The 19,961-nt window shown below is 36.9% G+C and overlaps 1 protein-coding gene across 1 annotated transcript; it reads right to left on the reverse strand.

Annotated features, from left to right (window-relative positions):
- Window positions 1-2,588: 2,588 nt before the first annotated feature.
- LOC110108367 (calcium uniporter protein 2, mitochondrial) lies at window positions 2,589-4,094 on the reverse strand. Its single transcript, XM_020838987.2, has 2 exons — window positions 3,432-4,094; window positions 2,589-3,153 (listed from the first exon to the last, which is right to left on the reverse strand). The coding sequence occupies exons 1-2, from the start codon at window positions 3,993-3,995 to the stop codon at window positions 2,704-2,706; spliced, it is 1,014 nt and encodes a 337-aa protein (XP_020694646.1). The 5' UTR covers window positions 3,996-4,094; the 3' UTR covers window positions 2,589-2,703.
- Window positions 4,095-19,961: the final 15,867 nt, after the last annotated feature.

Genomic DNA, 19,961 nt, shown 5'->3' on the forward strand with positions numbered 1-19,961 from the left:
TGGAAAAACCACGGGGCCTAGCCCAATTTGAATGAATTCATTAGTATTTGCAGTTGATTACAAATGATGCCCTTCATAGGGGGAAGACCTTAGCTTGATGTACATCTTATAGAGTACATTACATTGTGGAAATACAAAGAATCATTATTGATTTGTTTGTTTGGTCTGAAGGACTGTAGTAGGTGGGCGACATAAGTCGAAAGGATCATAGTCGGCGGGCAACAGAGCTCGGAAGGACCATAGTCGGTGGACGATGTAAGTCGAAAGAAACATAGTCGGCAGGCGACGGAGGTCAGAACGATTATAATAGGTGGGCGACATAAGTTTTGGAAAGAAATCTATATCACTGCTCAGAGGGCTAAAGCTTGCTTTAACTTCAAAATTACGCAAAATGCTCCTATTTCTATATTTTGGGACCACTGGTATAATAATGGCACTATTCAAGAACATCTTGGAGGGGATGTTTTTGCTCCTTTTCCCGATATTATGCTGGAAGATATTATGTCTGGTAATTGCTGGATGTTGCCTGAGACTTTTCCCCAAAGGCTGCTGGATGTTTTTGTGAATATTACTGAAATTGGCTGTGCTGGAATTTGTTTGCTATGAAAAAACAGAAATATTTTCAAATTTAAACACTTTTTAGATGAGTATTATGAGGGGATTTCTGGTTGCAATTGGTATAACATGGTGTGGCACAAAAGGCACTCTCTCAAACACTCGGTTTTTGTTTGGCTTGCTCTATGTGGGGGTCTTAAGACGGTAGTTGCTCTTCTTCTTAGGAACATTCAGGTTTCAAAGGCATGCAGCTTATGCAACGAACATGATGAATCTGTTTCACATTTTTTTTTGAATGTAGCTATTCTTTCAATATCATCTATGCTCTAATACCGGGTATGCAAAGTTTTCTCCTCCGGCCCAATATTTTGTAGGTTTTTGATTGGATGAAGGGTGCATTTAAAGGTAAACCTGTGGTGCTAAAATTCTACTATTTGGTATGTTGCTATGTGATTTACTTCATCTGGAAAGAAAGGAATAATAGGCGGTTTGGGAACAAAGTTTTGTGTTATACATCCCTTTTGTTATCTATCACAAGAGTTATTTTTGAGAAAGCAATGAGTTGGGGAAATTCCATGGATTTGCTTGAACGTTTATAACGACTGTTGCTGTTCGGGGTGCTGTAATTCTATCACATTTTGCTGGATTTGATCTTCTGCTATTGGCCTTGTCTGTATAATGATGAAGCTCACTATGCTGATCCCTTGGATGGTCTTCGGGCAACCAGGGAGGTGTTCTTGTTGGTGTTTTGGTATTTATTTTGAGTCCAGGCATGCAGGCTTGGGAGCATGTTACGTTTTTTGGTGATGCAGGTTTTTGGATCTTTTGGTTCCCCTTTTTTCTTCCTTCGGCTGGCGCAGGTGTGACGGTTTTCTCCAGGATTTATCTGTCTGGTAGATGTTTCTTCTAGTGCTGGCTGTGCACGTTTTGGTCCCTATCTGCCTCTCTGTTCGTGGGAATCTACTAATTGGATTTGGGAGCTCATTTTTATAATAGCAGCTCTACTTTTGTTTAATTTTCTTTGTTATCTGTCAATGTATTTGGTGGTATAGTTGTGGTTTTTTTATGGGCCTTACATAAGTTTTTGTTCTTTGCTTATGTAGGATAGATTTACTTGTTTTCATCTTTACTTGTAATCTTTTCATATCTTAGTAATATATGGGCTTAGGCCCCAAATTTCCAAAAAAATAAAAGTATGATTTATAAATATATAGTTTAATTTAAATTTATATATACTTATAAAAAAATGAAAAATAAAATCAACGACTGGTTAGTTTTTTCTCTTTTAAATTGATATCATTTAAAAATAAATCATTATAATTTAATTTTCTTTTTTTAATTCATTTTTTAGTTTTTTTTTCCTTTTATTAAAATAATCGTTTAAAATTTATATATATTCATAAAAAACCAAAAAATAAAAGTTCAGAGAGAAAAAATAACCAGTTAAGAGAGCTAATGCCTTGGTGCTTTCTTTTTTGTTCCTTTTTTAATTTTATTTTCGTTTTTTGTGTTCTATATAAATGATATTTTTTTCTTTTTTTTATAAATGATACTATTAAAAATTTAAAAACTTTGAAATAAATTTAATTTTACTATTTGTTTTTCTCTTGTTAAGGTTTTTTTTTTTCTAATTCCGATTATATAAAAGTAATAAAGTATCTAGTTATTAGCACAACTAATGATATGATGTGGTTCACCAACTCAGCTTGCTAGCTCACCCGTCAGTTCAATAGCCAACGAACGACTGATATTACTTTTAAATTTATTATATTTTAGTTCATTTTGATGAAAATAAATTTTAAATGATATTATTTTAAAAATTTGTCCCAAGTAGGAGAGGTTATTACAAAGACGATATGTTTGCTGAGAACTATAAATAATGCGAAGGCAGGGCCAAATGGAGCTGACAGTGACTTAGACACCAATTCATTAGGTTGTGAGTCAAGCCATGTACTATATTGGGTGGCAGAGCGAATATATATTGAACTCAAAATACTTAAACCTAATTTTAAATATTTTTAAAAATAACATAATTTATTTAAGAGATTAGAAACATTTATCAAATATGCTTTATCCAAAATTTTAGAATAAAAAAGAAGAAGCAAAAGTAATGTCAAACAGTTGACTTTTAGATCAAACTTGGTTCGTTTACAAGTGAGAAGAAGAGGCGTTGCAAATTTGGGAATTAACGCTTTTGAGCTCGTTGAATTTTGACAAATTAAAGCCATGCGATTTCATGAGCCGCCTCTGCTTGGCTGCGAAGCGGCTTGAGAAGAAGCCTTCAAAGGAAGGCTCCTTGGCGGTGCGCAGGAAAAAGGCGTAGCCCAGCATGAAGTAGAGGGACGTTGTGAAGAAGCAGATGGGTTCCATCACGTCCCATGAAAGCTCCCAGAATGTCAGTCGCATAAAGCCCGCAGTTTGGATAAGCAAAAGGCCCAGCCCAGCCCATAGTTCTTTCTTCACCTGGGCCTCTGCCTTCTTATCTATTGCCGCCTTCTCAACCTCCATCTCCTTCAGCTCGTTTGATCGTACATCATCAGCCACGCGCGGGATGGGCTGCGGTTGCGGAGTGATCACGCTCTCAATTGCCCGAGCAAGCTGAGTGCGTGCGAAGAACAAATTAATTAATCGATTATATTTTGCAAAATTATCTTCAGCCATCATTTTAGTTTTAAACATTTAAAATTGTAGAGGGAGGACTCGTTTGAAATTAATTCAATTTAGTTCGAAATTGCTTGATGTAATTAAGATACCAAACTGCCACATAAATAAATATAAAAATGTAAGCCTTCGATGGATTCAAGATATTAAAAGGCGGAATTACGTTCCACCAGTTTGCAGAGGAAAGAGAAGGGCCGTATTGACGGAAGAATTACCTGCTCAGGGCGAAGGAAGACGACATCTGCAAGGACGATGACAGCGCCGGAATGGTCGAGCGCCGCCGCGATTTCCTGCGCACATTCGTCGGATCCGACGGCTGCCTCGCGGCAAATCTCGGCAAACTCCGAATATCCCACATAGCTGCTCGGAATGCCTCTCAACTTCGCCCTCGCAGCCTCGATCTGCGACGCCTTGAGCACTTTTCTCAAATCCGCCACAGAAATCACCATTTTGGACATTTCCCCTCCCTCCTCCCTTACATGCAACGGCGGCACGAAAGAGTCAATCCGGATTCGATCCTGCATCATGGATGATCGGATGCGCTCGATCAGATTATCGCCAACAGGGAGAGGATTCCGAATGGATGTCGGCAGCACGGCCGCCCCCGATTGGGAGATTGATCGCCGCTGGAGAAGGATCCGGCGATTCGAGGTGCCGGCGGTTGTGCTGCCGGGGAGGAGCCTCCGGAGATCTGGCGAGGGAGGAGGGTGGGCTGCGCGAGTGGAGGAATACTTGGTGAAATGGACGAAGCGCCCGGAAAGCATTTTGCGGAGCGCCATGATTTGAACAGTTTCTTCTTCAATTTATGTTTTTCAGCCCTGCTTTGGCCTTCTTTGACAGTTCCGAGAGGCAAGGAGATTTCTTGGGAGCTGAAATTATTTTACAATTGCAGTGAGGAAGAAATCTGAGAATGCGTTATTTATAGTGACAACAAGTGCCGAGCTCAGGCCAGGAATCGACAAGCCGAATAGGCGAATATGCGACATGGACAGTGATTTTTTTCAAGGCAAAATTTTAAAAACATATTATATAGATATTTAAATATTAAAAATAGATCATATTCACATTTGAAGACTCGTTTTTGTTATTTTCTAATTTATTTATGATTATGTTGTAATATTTTAAAATTTTGTATTTCACATCCAAAATTTATTTTAGCGCACTTTCACATTACACGCAACGCAAGCATGAATATAGTTTTGGTGGTTCAGCTTATGTGAGGTGAAATATAGCAAAGCAGTTTCTTGTAAAAAATTGTGTTTAAAAGAGATTTTATTATTGCTTAAAAATTCTTCAGTTGAGCTCGATCTCCTTTGGCTCTTTTTTATGTAGGTTCTGAATTTTGTTAGACAGAAATTGAGATTAGTTACAAAGATATTAAAATGGTTTAATTTGGTCGAAAATTAACACAGCAAATGATAACAATTGCTCTAGATTTGAATATTTGAATGTTATATTAATTCATTAAAAAATGCTGCTTTTCTCGTACAAAACTCTTAATTTGAAACATAAAATCTATAAATTGCTTTTTGAGGAATTGTATATGTATACATATATATTAGTTACAATATCAAAAAAAAAAACTTTTAACAAAAGATAGCACATCACAGTCAGTGTACAAAATATTGGCAACTACACCAACGACTATCTCCTAAAAAAATAGCAGCAACTAATACCACTACACTGAATACCTGAAGCAACAAATAAAAGCTAGAAAATAGGAATAGAATTTAGCAGACATTCTACCGCTAATCAGCAAATAAAACACTACGTACTAACAAACTAACTAATAATATACTTCATTAAATAGGAAACACAAAATAATTCTTAAAGACACGGTAAGAACAACTTCTTTTTTTTTTTCGAAGAAGGAAAATTTTCCTTTTTAACGGGAAGAACGACTTTATTCAACAATTCCTCACTTGAATTGAATGTTTGAAAACATTCAAATTAATAAGTATTTCAGCACCAAGCATCTTCTTAAATTTTGGGAATGCAGCCGGCTTGAAAGACTTTGTAAGAATATCTACAACTTGAGTTTCACTTCTACAATATAGAGATCAATAAATCCACCAATTGGGAGATTCCTTATAAAATGAAACTTCACATCTATATGCTTGCTTCTTTCATATAAGGTCAAATTTTTCAGGAGCTTTATTGCTGAATTGCCATTGATCACAATCAGGGGCGGATCCAGCTTCTTTTTTTAGGCTGAGAAAAAAAACATTTTTTTTAGGGATGGACAAAATGCTTAGGATTGATAAAATTATGGCAAAAAATATTTTGAGGGGGGAATACCCAAAATATTTCAAATTATCCCATCTATATATTTTAAAATAAAATTTTGAGGGTGCTCACCCTCACTCCTTGGTGGATCCGCCTATGATCACAATTGATAGAAGTGGCTCTCCTTATTGAATTGTCAATGCAGTGAATTCAATTTCGTGTTGCATCACTATTTTGTTCACTTGTTCAAATCTCATGAAAGTCTCATGCATTTATTGTCAGATTGACGGAGGTATGAACCAATCTGCAAAAGTAACAATAAAATCTACCCAACAATTAATCTCTATATTCATCTTACCCTAAAATTTCTCATGCTATTATCATATCCATCATATCTCTGCTTCTGCTTCAAATAGGAATACTTTAAGTGATCATTTTTTATTTTCTTGGCACTACATGTTGTCAAATATTTTATTTGCCTCAACAACTAGTCCTCTACTATATGTGACTCTATGGCTCCCTTGAACAACAGAGGCTTCAACTTATAGAATATCTGTAGATGCATATCCCCCTGTCTCCTTGTGTCCCACATGTCTATTCTGAGCATCACATATAGCCTATGCAAGCATGCTTGCTAAGCATCAAATTGTCCAAACTCACTAGAGCTACTTTTGCACTATGTTCATTATGTACTTCCTTATTAGTAGGGTCATTCTAGCCAATAATAAAATTCTCTTTCATAATCAATAATGCAAAAGCTTAAGATACAAACATGCATATGCAATTCAATTAATCAAACGTAGAAATAAAAATCTATAATATCCAACTTCTACCCCAGTCATAATCAATTCCTAAAACTCTTGTCATATGTCAATTCTTTCAACGCCATTTTTCATACAAATTGTAATGTCCCATTTTTTAATTTTTAAGGAATTATTTATTTTATCTTTTTAATTAAGCAATCAAAAGTTATATGGTGACTTTTAAACTTTTAATTTAACCAATAAAAGTAGGTTCACTCAAAATGCTCATATTAACAACATCTATCACATATCAAAAGTTATATGATGAAAATTTTACCAATATAAAATTATTCTCATTTTTCAGTAATTAAATAAAAATTTAATCAAAGAATACAAAAAATACAAAATTATTAAAATCAAAAATAGAATAATTGTTCCTTACAATGAGACGACCAAATCTCTCAATAGGACTGACCGTAACTCGATAACATCCAAATCTAAAATTTTTTTTTTCTATCTCATCACTTTTCTCACTAAATTCTCTCTTCCGGTCTTAATTTGTTAGCCGATTTAAGAAGTGCAAAAAGGATTTAATAGATTAAGTTAAGTGATTTTAAATATTTATAATAAAATATATAATATAATTATATAGTTTAGTTAATTTAGTTATTATAATGACATAGTAATAACTATCCCCTAAAAAATAGCAGCAACTAATATCACTATGCTAAATACATTAACCAATAGATAAAATCTAGAAAATAAAAACAAGCTTTACTTGGCTTTTTATTATGCCACCAAACAAACTTACTAACATACTACATTAAACTATAAAAAAAAAACTCTTAAAGACATGGTAAAAAAAATTATTCAATATTTATCAATTAAAATTCACCATTATTTGAGTTTGATGTATTTAACATTAATATTTATTTTAATTTTTTTTTAAATTCTCTTTAAAAAATAATTTTATTTTGCATTATAAATAAATAAATATAAAATTTTTAGCTTAAGAAAAATATAATTTATATTTACAAGCAAATAAATAAGTCATTTTGGTGGAAGTTTTGAAAAAATTTACTGCCCTAATTCAATGCGAATGCTGTTTTCAAAACCATCCCTGCACAAAGGCAAACTATAGAATTATAAATTTAATCAATATTTTCTATTCAGACTATTTCATCGGTTTAGAACAATGTGAAATAATTATTTTACATATATGTAATTAGGAATTAGTAGGAAGGTTTTGATATTGCTGCTTCAGGTGGTCAATTTTTTTCTCTTAGTGATTTCAACCCTTAACTTTATAAGGCTTTTCATCTCAGTCAAATTGCGAAAATATTATGTTGATGAAAGTTAAGCAGGCTGGCGACAACATCAATTACATTTAGATTCTCAAATTACACGCAGTTATGAAAACAATTGATGGTGCTTACTTTTAGATTAATTTGATTAGACTTATATAAGCGTGCTCGACAACATTGTCTTGTCTGGTTTGAAAATTTTAAAATTTTCAAAACAAAAGTTTGACTGATAATTTCCATCAATTGTACCATTTTATTTCCTTCTTGGGGGTACAATAGATGCATCACAAGTAGCATGCGTCCAACGCTTCTTCTGTTTCACAAGTTATGAGAACTTCAATGTGAGATTGAGTAAAAATGGGCAGTTCAACAGCTTTTATCTTAATCGGAATTTGAAAATATTTTTACTTACAAATGACAGTTCATTACGACATATTATCGTTCAATCGACTAAAAATGCTACAATATGAACGACTGACTATTGTTTATTTATTATTTTTCTTTTTTTACAAAATAAAAATGACATTAAAGAAAAAAGGTTACACCACAAGACCCCGACCAGGCCACATCAGTAGAGTTATAATCAGCAAAAAACCAAAATAAAAAAGGATCCACAAGGACTCAGACCGACACACAGTTGCAAGTGAGGGCCATCCAGTGAGGATACAAAAAAGCAATATCACCACGGTTGCCTAGCCCTAGCCATCACAGGTGCATGCAGAATAACTGCTTCCGCATTGTCCATATCCAAACCAACGAAGGCAGCCAAAATCGTAAAAAAACCAAACAATAAGGCCCAGTAAATCATTTCTTTTTCGACTTCCGTTTACGATTTCTAATAACAATATCTAACAAACCAGTTTCCAAACCATCATCAAAATTTTCCTCCCTTCAGATAGCAAATCATCGTGTAACCAACAATCACATTGCAACCTGACACTATTCCTAGCTAGGTGGGCTTGTAAGTTAGCATTAGAAATGACCGAAATAGGCACGTCAACTAGCGAAGTTACACCACCCCCAGAACAATGAACCACATCAACCTCACCTGAGTTAACATCCCCACCATCAGTTGAAGAAACTTAGATAGCCTCCGAAGACTCCACACCACCATTAAATAAAGGAGTACCTACATAATTCACACCGCAAAGAGGAACTATTAAACTCGTACAGCCAGGGTCCACAGATAGAGGGTCCACTCCCACAATAACTTCACAGGCCTGAGAGCCACCTGAGCAATTCATGGCAATAGAAATAGGTGATGCGGTGCATTTTAAGCTAGGATAGTCCTTAGGAATACTTTATCCATTTTGTTCTAGAATACTCTTTTGCTCTCATAAGTAGGAGGTCTTGTAGAAGAAGAAAGGAATTTAATGATATATACATCCCTTTGAAGCTTGTGAAGCTCTCTTCTTCTTCTTTCCTGGATTGGGAATCCTAAAATCCTTCTTGCAGGTATCATCTTCCGACGATCCACTACATCAGTTGGTATCAGAGCCTGGAGCTTGTGAAGATCGATGGACTGCGGAAGAAGGTCGGCTGTCGACGACGATCGAAGCCGCAAAATAAGATTGGCGGTCGACGAAGATCGACGCCAAGGAAGGTGGGCTGTCGACGATGCTCGAAGCCGGATCGCCTTCTACCAAGCTCAATCGAAGGAATCGCTCGATCGGGTAGACAGAAACCTTGATCTGATTCGCGAAAACCTTCGGGCAATAAGGGAGATGAGGATGTCGTCGGCAACCATACCGAGGTACTCTTCTTCTTCTTCGATCTCATCATCCGCTTCACGCAGACGCCGTCAGCCCCACCACGATTACCCTCCGCTCGAGCTCCCTCTCCGATGGCGTGACCCGCCACCAAGATACCCGCCGCTCGATCTTCTGATGCGATGGCCAGATCCTTCGCCTGATCGCGCAATTTGTAACCACCCCAGGTCCGGCTTCAACGATTCGTATCCGTTCCAGCATCATTCGCCTCCCGCGGATATGAATCTTTGCACACCGCCAGCGAGCTCAACTCCGATTCCGCCTCATGATTCACCTGCATTTTCAATGCTCCAGCGAAATGCGCTCACTGGTCCGACAGCCGGCCTACTCCACTCGTCGATGCCGGCAGCAGCCATGGTTGAGGCCGAAGATTCTTCCTTCGTTCATGTCCTTTCCGCCCAGGTGAGTATCCGCTCAACACAGTCACTGCATCATTTATCTCCGGTCAAGTCCAGACCAATATCGCGATTTCGGTCTGAGTGCCCTGCGAGGAGCCTACCTCAGGCTGTTGAGTTTCGGCATAATCGCCGGAGAAAGACCCAGATATATAATGGTGAGAACATCCATACTACAGTTTATATGAATGTTGATGGGGAAGAAATGAGCAAGGATGATGAAGATGATGGCGAGGTAGATCTGGAGATGTCAGAGGATGACGATGAAGAGGAGGGGAAGGATTTTCGGTGGTCGCCAGATCCGGGAAGAACCATTCAGCTGTCGCTCCCACTCAGTGTAGCATCGACGCCTCCGCTCATACAGGATCGATTTCCCCGCTTTCTTGACTTCTCTGCAGCGAAGACAGAGAACCCACTCTGCTCTCGCCATTTTGCGCCAGGTATTGAGCTCCATCTCTCACGACCAGATTCCAGTATTGCCTCCTGCTTCAACTCCATCGTGATGTCATTCCGTGATGTCATTTCCCGGACTGCCATGCTAATGGCTTATGCTGATAATGGCAAGATCTCCAAAGCACGTGAAGTGTTTGAACAAATGCCAAAGAGAAATGCTGCTTCATGGAACACCATGATCTCAGCCTGTGCAAGGGATCCAAAGTTTCTTAAGGAGTCTTATGAGTTGTTCTCTGCAGTGCCTAACATGAATAGCGTTACCTATGCTGCAATGATCACTGATTTTTCTAGGGGAGGAATGCTTTTACAGGCTGAAGAAGTATACTGGAGGATGCCACCTGAAATACTGACTTCCATATGCAATGATTATGTTTCCTTCTTATGCAAGAGGGAGTGTTTCCCAGCTGCATTGGAAGTTTACATCTTGATGAGATTGAAAAGTTTGACAGTTTGGAGTAAGTCATACTATATTCTCCTTAAGAGCCTCATAAATAGTAGAAATGATTTGATTGTTGAGATGATTTTCTATGACATCATAAAGGCATACAGAGTTTTTGAGCCTAGGATGGTAAACATTATCTATCTCTACCTTTGCAAAAAGAAGGTGGAAGAAGCAATTCACTTTTTAGATGGTTTGAGTAAAAGAAATATTGCTCTTGGTGTTCTGACAGTAGTTGTCAACACTCTTAAGGAAAAGGGCAGAGTTCAAGAAGCACTTGATTTTCTCTTGGAAGCAGAAGAAAGCATTGCTTCTACAGATGAAGTTGTATATTCTATCCTTGTGGATGGATTTTGTAAGGTAGGATCTCTTGAGAAGGCTTTATATCTTTGCTCAAACATGAGAAAGATGGGCATCACTCCAAATATTGCTACCTACAACTCGGTGATGCATGGTCTGTGTCGTGAAGGATGTTTGGTTGAGGCATTCAGAGTATTTGATTCTCTGGAGTGTAATGGTTTATTTCCTACCGTTGTTACTTATGCTACTCTTATAGATGCTCTATCTAGAGAAGGGTTCCTTCAAGATGCAAAGCATTTGCTTAGAAGAATGGTTATTATTGGCATCTCTCCTAATATACGCATTCTCAACTCCCTCATAAACGGATATTGCATATTTGGTCTTTTAGAGGAAGGCATAAAATTATTCAAAGATTTGGCTGGGTGCTCCTTCGAACCAGATGGCCTCACTATCAGTTCTCTCATATATGGCTATTGTACCAAAGTTGAAGAAGGGAATCATTACTTCAATTTTATGAAGTCTGTTCATGGCATTGAACCGGGCCCTGATCACTACACCTGCATGGTTGATCTGTTTGGCCATGTTAATCTCCTGCAAGAGGCATTGAACTTGATCAACTCCAGTCCGGATGACCCCCATTCAGCAGCATGGGGGGCTCTGCTCAGTGCTACTGGGCAACATTCAAATTGTAATCTGGCAAAGTTTGCGTCTGCTATACCCGAGGCTTCAATGGAGAGAAAAGTTGATAATTTCGGAAATATTGAGAACAAAATCTTCGATCTGGTAATCTGTTTTCTGCAACAATCTCTTTTTCAATAATGCGTCTCGACGGAGTCGAGCCTTTTTACGCTAGGGGAGAATGATGCTGTGCATTTTAAGCTAGGATAGTCCTTATGAGCACTTTATCCATTTTGTTCTAGAATACTCTTTTACTCTCATAAGTAGGAGGTCTTGTAGAAGAAGAAAGGCATTTAATGATATATACATCCCTTTGAAGCTTGTGAAGCTCTCTTCTTCTTCTTTCCTGGATTGGAAATCCTAAAATCCTTCTTGCAGGTTTCATCTTCCGACGATCCACTACATCAATAGGGCAGCAGGGGAATAGACTGGACAAACCAGACTGAAAACAGCGATAACATCAGCATTAACAAAAGACAAATCACCCATCGAATTAACAGGCAAAGAAACAGGCAAAACCGAATAAAAAAAAAAAAACTTCCTCCTCTTCAACAATAGGGGGAGATGGCATGGAGTGGTGGAGGGAACATTATTAACCAAGCAAGTGGGAGGGCTTCTAGCACCTGCAGCATTAGAATTCATGCCCGCATTATCTAAAATGATCACAACATTAGAATTCATGCCCGCTTCCTTACACTCACTAGAATCAGCACAGTAAACATTTTCCTTAACTGAAACAACATGATCCTCTGCCAAAGCCACAGTAAAAATCTCACAGCCAACAGTCCCTAAAATCGAAGTAACCACTGGGTTCGGATCCTCCCCAACCTTCTCCTCATTAACAGCCAAAGAGAATACACCCAAAGCATGATGCTTAACATTCCCAGCCAGAAGAGTACTATTAGAATTAGACAGAGGAGCCGAAGCACAATGACTTCTAAGATGGCCCAGACGCTTACAAGTCGCACAGAAATCAGGAAAAACCTCATATTGCACCTTTTGTATATACCCAGAAACCTCTGGCCCGAGCCAAAAAATTTGAGAAGGATAAGTTCTAGTAATGTCCAGCTCCACCAAAACACGCGCAAGGGATGGCCTAGATCCTACCGAAGTGGTAGAATTAACCTTCAAGGGTCTACCGAACATAGAACCTAAGGCGTGTAGGATACGACTAGAGTAAAGATGAGGTCTCAGGTTAGGGAAGGAAACCCAAATCGGTATGACCGGATATTCACAGCCGATATTCAGGAGGGGAGGCCATTTATTGAGCTTCATGAAACAGTTATTCACTAGATATGAACGATGGCAGAAAACACAGCTATAGTCTAGGTCGTTAGAAAGTTTAACCAGAACATGTGTCTGATCAAGCACCTTTACAGAGATCAGAATTTAGTTTCAGAGCAAAAAAATTTTTGCGAATAGCGTATAGAGACGAACGATGCGTGGGGAAAAAACCAACCAAAGTGAATTGAAAAGGCACAACAAGAGCTCTAATTTCATCATAAAAAATCCACAACGATGGTAAACCACTAAAAGAACCTTGACGAAGCTCAGGGAAACAATCCGACGAGGAAGAACTAGAAAGGGCATCAGTAAACGACCGAGATTTAAATGAACCATTCAAAAAGCCCGGATCAGCAACCCGTCAGACCACCATTCTTGCCACAAAGGGGCCGGAGGAGGAAAGACGAGGGTGACAACCATGAAAAAAAGAACAGAGAAAGACGAACAACAATAGGAGAAGGAAAGGCAATTTCCCTAAAGATTCCAGACAGATGCCAACCGAAAAACGGAGGCAGAAAGCATAAAAAATGCAACGGAATAGCAGCTAGGGCAAAGCCCTAGCAGAGCGAAAGGAGCGAAAGGAGTTGATGATTTGTTACTTGGTTGGTGAGTGAGCAATACAATTGTGCCCACGATCATGAACGGCTGACTCTAATAAATAACTTACGGCGCCAACAACTATCAGTAATATTAGCCTTGATTTAATACTTTATTTTAATATTACTAATTAGATAATATAGTTATGACTATTATAATTCAAGAAATTAAGTTATTTACGCTTACTGAAGCAAAGAATAAGATGTTAAGATCATATTAGTGAACGAAGATGATAAAAAAGAGATAAAAACAAAAAGGAAAAAATTACAAGAGGAGCTTCATATTGTGCTCTTGTAGGAGGAATATAGGATTTGAGGGGAAGAGGTAAATAATAATTATTTTAGAAGACCTTTAGTTATGTTTGATCAATTAACTTAATTAATGAATATCTTCAAAGTTATCATCAAAATTTTTTTGCATTTAAATTCCCATTACAATAAATTTTTATATATTTTTTGAAAAAAAAAAAAGATAAATGTTTTATTTTAAGTTATCTCTGTTAGGAGAAAATGTTAAAATAACAGACCGAAAGAAAAGCCAAATTAAAGACGGTTGTATAAAGTGTTAACACACCTCCACTCACCCGCGGTTAATATCATCATCATGCTCTGTCATCTCAGCGGTAGTGAACCTCATCTCACCTGACCCTACAGTCTGGTGCCAACGGTCTCTAACATTTCCAACAGCTTGTCTCCCCAAAGAGCTCTATATAAGCGTCCACTGTACACTGCAAATATTACGCTTCTCTAATGAGATGAAATGGCTTCTATGAAATTCTCTACTCTATGTTTTTCCTCTTCTCTAACCTTGCAGGTCTTCGTTCATGGTATCAGAGCGTGAACCTCCTGCAGAACTCTCATCGTCGAAGGATGGCAGACCAATCTTCCTCCTCTCAGACGTCTTCTTCCTCAACACTGCTCACCTCCATGGCGGCAGTATCAATACCTCCTTCGCTCAAATTTTTGATGTCTAATCTCAAATTCATAGTGCATACTCACCTCACTATAGACAATTACGCCATTTGGCGTATTCAAATCTTTCAAGCCTTCACTGCCAATGGATTCGACGGCTACATCACCAGAACTCTTCCGTGTCCACCTGAGGGCTCAGAAACAGCTGTCGACCACAAACTGTGGAAACTCGTAGACCAGAATCTCATTTCGGCCCTGTATTCAACCATTTCACCGTCCGTGCTTCCTCACATTCTGCATCTCAAGACATCGCAGAACATCTGGAATGCGTTAGAGCTGCGTCTGCAACCTACAAACAGATCAAGAGTGATACAATTAAAGAATGAGCTTCATAACACTCAAATGCGCGACCTAACTATAACACAATACCTAAGCAAGATCAAATCACTCATAGACAACATAGCTGCGGCTGGTTGTCACTTAGACATGGAGGATATCATTCACTACACTCTCAAGGGTCTACCGCCGTCGTACAATCCATTCAAGGCAGCGATACGACTGCATCCCATAACACTAGAGTCTCTCTACTCTCTGCTTTGCAGTGAAGAGATAAACTTACAATTCGAGGTGCAGCAGGACAATGCAGTGAATGCCGATCATCAGTCTTTATATGCCACAAGAGGTCTAGGAAGAACCACCAACTACAGAGGCAACAGATGACGCTCAACCACATTCAGCTCTGCTCAGACCAACCGTCCCCCACCGTCTACTACCAAGACAGGAGAAAGGACCTATTGCCAGATATGAGGCAAACCAGGTCATCTAGCAGTCGCCTGCTGGCACAGATACAACTCAAACTACATTTCTCCGACTCCATCCAACCCCAGAGCTCTATTCACGCAAAACCAATCATCTCCTACAAATGACTGGATTTTGGACTCGGGAGCATCCACACATCTCATGTCAGACATCTCCAATCTTCACCACTCGGCTCCGTATCAGGGTACCGACTCAGTCTCAACAGCAAGTGGATCGTCTCTTCCAATCCTTCACAACGGCGTCGGTATCCTACCCCTACCCGATACTAACCGTAAGCTTCATCTCAAACATCTTCTTCACGTCCCTTCACTTACACACAATTTAATCTCCATTTCTCGTCTAACCGCCGATAATAATGCTCCATCTCCTTTGATTCTAATGGTTTTGTCATCAAGGATCTGCTGTACAACAAAATTCTTCTCCGTGGACATAATCGAAACGGAATCTACTCTATGAACTCCGGCATTCAACATCCCACTCAAGCTCTCAGCACACAACTTGCATCTGCCTCACTCTGGCACTCCAGATTGGGTCATCCTCATCAACGCACGCTGAATACACTATCTCAACTTCTCCCTAGTATATGTAATAGATCTAAGAATTTTCTCTGTTCTTCCTGTAAAGTGGCTAAAAGCCACATGCTTCCATTTCCTAAGGAAGCTAACCATGTATCTAAACTATTTAGTTTAATTCACACCGATGTTTGGGGTCCCTCCCCGGTCCCTTCTCTAAATGGCCATCGATATTACATTATCTTTATAGACGGTTGTTCTAGATTTTGCTGGCTATACCTCATGCATGATAAAAGTGAAAGTTTCTTAAAATTTAAACACTTTTACAACATGATTCAAACACATTTTCACTCCCCCATAGCTACACTTCGCTCGGATGGGGGAGGTGAATACACAAGCCAGGAATTCAAAAACTTTTTGCTCTCTCACGAAATTAAACATGAATTCAACTGTCCTTATACTCCGGAACAAAACGGAGTCTCGGAACGAAAACACAGGCATCTGGTTGAGACAACACGTACTCTACTTCATGCTGCCAAACTCACACCTAACTTCTGGGCTGATGCCATTCAAACAGCCAACTATCTCATTAACAGATTACCCACATCTTCCCTCAATCATCAGATTCCATATCACCGTCTTCACGGCCATCTTCCTAACTATGAACATCTAAGAACCTTTGGCTGTTTGTGTTTTTCGTGGCTTCAACCTCAAACACCTCACAAATTAGCCCCTTGTTCCACTCCTTGCATCTTCCTAGGATATTCCACCTCACACAAGGGATACAAATGTTACAATCCGCAAAATCAAAAATTACATATTTCTCGTCATGTACATTTGAGGATCAGAGACCTCAAATGAAAGCAGCAGAAGAAGTTTGGAAAAAAAAATAGTAATAAAAACTTAATAAAAGTACACAGGTCGAAGGGAAATACAAAAATGTTCAAGTTTCGCAGTATAATTGGGGTAAGCTGATTAGGTTTTAATTGTGACGATGAGGTGATGGCATTATTTTTTTATTGTATAAAATTTTCAAAAGTCCTAATAAAGTAATAATAAAAATATAAAATAGATTAGTAATATTTTAGTAACATTTTTTAAATTTTTTACATGCTTCAATATAAATATTAAATAAAATGCTTGAAAAAATCAGTAAATTTATTTACATGCTCCAATAAAATCTAAATAACAAAGAACACTCAATATTATCAATTTCACCATTCCAGAGGGCATTCTACAAAAAAAAAGTATTTTCAACTGAAAGAATATATTATATGTTTGATTCACTAAGGACAGTTGAGCTATTTTATTTTACAAGAATCACATATAGATTATCAGCCTTAAAATATAGGATATTAGCAAAGTCATAACAAAAAATTATCTGAATTATTGTATTGAAGTGCCATCACAATTTACTTTACCTCATATACAAGAAGATTCCATCATCAAAGAAACCCACATAATCTGAGCTCCTAATCTAATTAGGCTATAGAGAGAGAGAGAAATCTTTTAGTTTGTGGCGGCATATGTTTTTTTTTTTTTAATCTTTTGCCGTAAATTCTCTCTGTTTAAAAGCAATATTTTATAAGAAAAATTTATAAAAAATTAAAAAAAAAAAAAAAAATCATCAGAATCAATCATTAATTTTTGGTTGATTATTCTTTGTATTACAGAAATATTCAAAGAAACCTTCCCAAATAAAACATATATGATCTATAATCTATACATAATTATGATAGATTTTATTTTATTTGTGCTTCACATAAAGGATGTTGAAAAGATATTATTCAAAAAATAGTTTATAAAAGAATATTAATATTCTATCATAAGAACATTATAAATGAGGCTGGACAAAACCACGATGTAAAAAATAAATCTGGCACAAGAACCTCATAAGATGGAGGAGAATCTCTAGGAATTAATAAATACCACTTGTGAAATGGAATCAATGAAAGAAAATTATTCCTAGCTTGTGGCTATAACAGGCTACCCATTTATAGGAAATATATTCATATTCATTCATATAGTTTTTATTCTACTTGATTCCTGGACAGAGTCAAGCCTGTGGAGAATAAGTTATAAAACTTACTAAATTATTAACAAAAGTATTTTAAATGATCGATCTACATATTCAAAAATAAACAAAACTATTTATGGATATAAATGAACAAACAATTTATTCATATGTATCCAATTTTTTTTTTTTAAATCAAGTCTATTTAATTATTTAAATAAATAAATCTTACATAAAAATGTAAAATTTTTCATGGAATATACTAATTTTTTTAAACCTTAAACAATGAAAAACTTAAAAGAAAAACTAAATATGTTGCTTATATATGAGGAATAAATAGTGCATCCAACTGATCACTAGCTCCCAATATGTAGAGCTAGCTTTGATCGATGACACGAAGAAGTTCGATTACCTATGAAACTTGAACCAATTATGAAATTCTATCATTATCGCCTAAACCCTAAACCCATAAAATATGATCTTGCATGCAATTTAAGTCTGAAAACAAAGGGAAAGTATATTCTTCCACATGGCGTGGATAGCACACTTCCAATTTGATGATGACACAACTTGCATTTTGATTTCCTCAGCTGCTTTCCATAAAGTTGAAACTTTGTCTCTGATTGAGCTTCGAATTAATGCTTGCATACGTGTTATGTTAAAACTCATGCATAACATAAGGCAGGAGAATTCTTTCACGCCGCACTCATCAGGTCTTCCTAATTAAACTCGATTAATTCTTTGACAACTAAAAGCAACTTATAGCTAAGCCCTTTGATAAAGATCATTAATTGTATTAATATATAGCATAGAGAACTAGCTAGCTGAGCAATCCCGGCCGGCTCTATAAAGTTGGTTTATATTATCTACATCTTCATCAAATTAAGATGAGAGTTTTATGCTGTGAGGGAGAGCCTCATTGATTGGGTGCACAATATCATTTGTTCACCACAAATCTGAAAAGACGCCTTAGAATATGCTTGCTAATTAGGATTATATATCTATGTATAGCTTATAAAGTTACTATGTTATCGTCACATTTAAAAAAAAAATTATAGAAGTTGGATAATTATGAGATGAACCATTAAATCAAATCGATTAGATTTGGTGCTTGACATTAAAAAAAAAATGAGAATAATAATTAAAAAAAGGCTAGAATTAGATTCTCATGACTCGCATGCATCAATTTTAGTATATTTTAGCTAGATAACATAAATCTCTCACATCGATCACACTAATTGTCATCATTAGAATCTCTACTTTGTTAAATTCATATCCTAAAATTCCAAATTAAGAAAGGGAAAAGGAATATCGGAATATCCCACGCTTGCTGTGACTTGCAATAACCCTAATCCAAAAATTCCCTGCAACTTTATTTATGATATCCCTTGATGAGTTCCAACAATGCTGCCACCTTAATTTTGATATAAGATATTCATTTTACGGCAGATCGAGGAAGCTGCCTCTTAGTTTAGGGTTTAGTTTGTTGTTAGGAAAATGATCATATTAATTTGTTTGTCTTTGAATAATTGATCATTGCTTAATTGTTAAGCCTTTCCCAAAAGTAAACATAAATTACATTTAATTGATTAAAGAAGCAGTCATTAATTTGTTGGGGTGTGACAAATAATGCTTCAACATGTGAGCATGACACGGTGGAGGGACCACTAACATTTCATGGATTCCTACTCATTGGGAGCCAAAATTAATAACATATATAGAAAGTAGTGGCTAATGACTCGTTTAAATTCTTAAATTTAGATATTTTCATGAGCTAATTAATTTATTTTGTTCGGCTAAAATGGAGAAAAACCAATAATATATTCTCAAGTAAGAGATTTCACTTTTCATAAACTATGATATGCAATTGGTTTTTGTTGACCAAAAATTGCGATTCAACTTTCATTATAAGAATTTTAAACTAGTTTTACCTTTGAATACTCTACTACAAAAATATTTATAGGCTGTCTTATGCTTTGTTGAGCAATCAGGGAGATGAACCGCAATTGTAGAGGTAAAGGTCATATAAAAAATAAAGCTGAAATAATAACTCTAGGTTTATATTGACATTGGTGCAATATTTGAGACAAATTTGATTTATGCCAAGATCATTTATGTGAGACAACCTTTCATATTTTGTAGTTGATTGAAGGTCACAAAATCCAGTACTCACTATGTATGGACATTTATGATCAGTCTTTTCCTCCATAATCTAATGCATTATTTTTAGCATATCCATGTTCATCACATCTAAGAAGATGTTGGATTCAATATCATCAATCAAAAGATACCAATATCTCA

Source organism: Dendrobium catenatum, unplaced genomic scaffold, assembly GCF_001605985.2.
Source record: "Dendrobium catenatum unplaced genomic scaffold, ASM160598v2 fragScaff_scaffold_716, whole genome shotgun sequence".
In the NCBI taxonomy this organism is placed as follows: Eukaryota; Viridiplantae; Streptophyta; class Magnoliopsida; order Asparagales; family Orchidaceae; genus Dendrobium; species Dendrobium catenatum.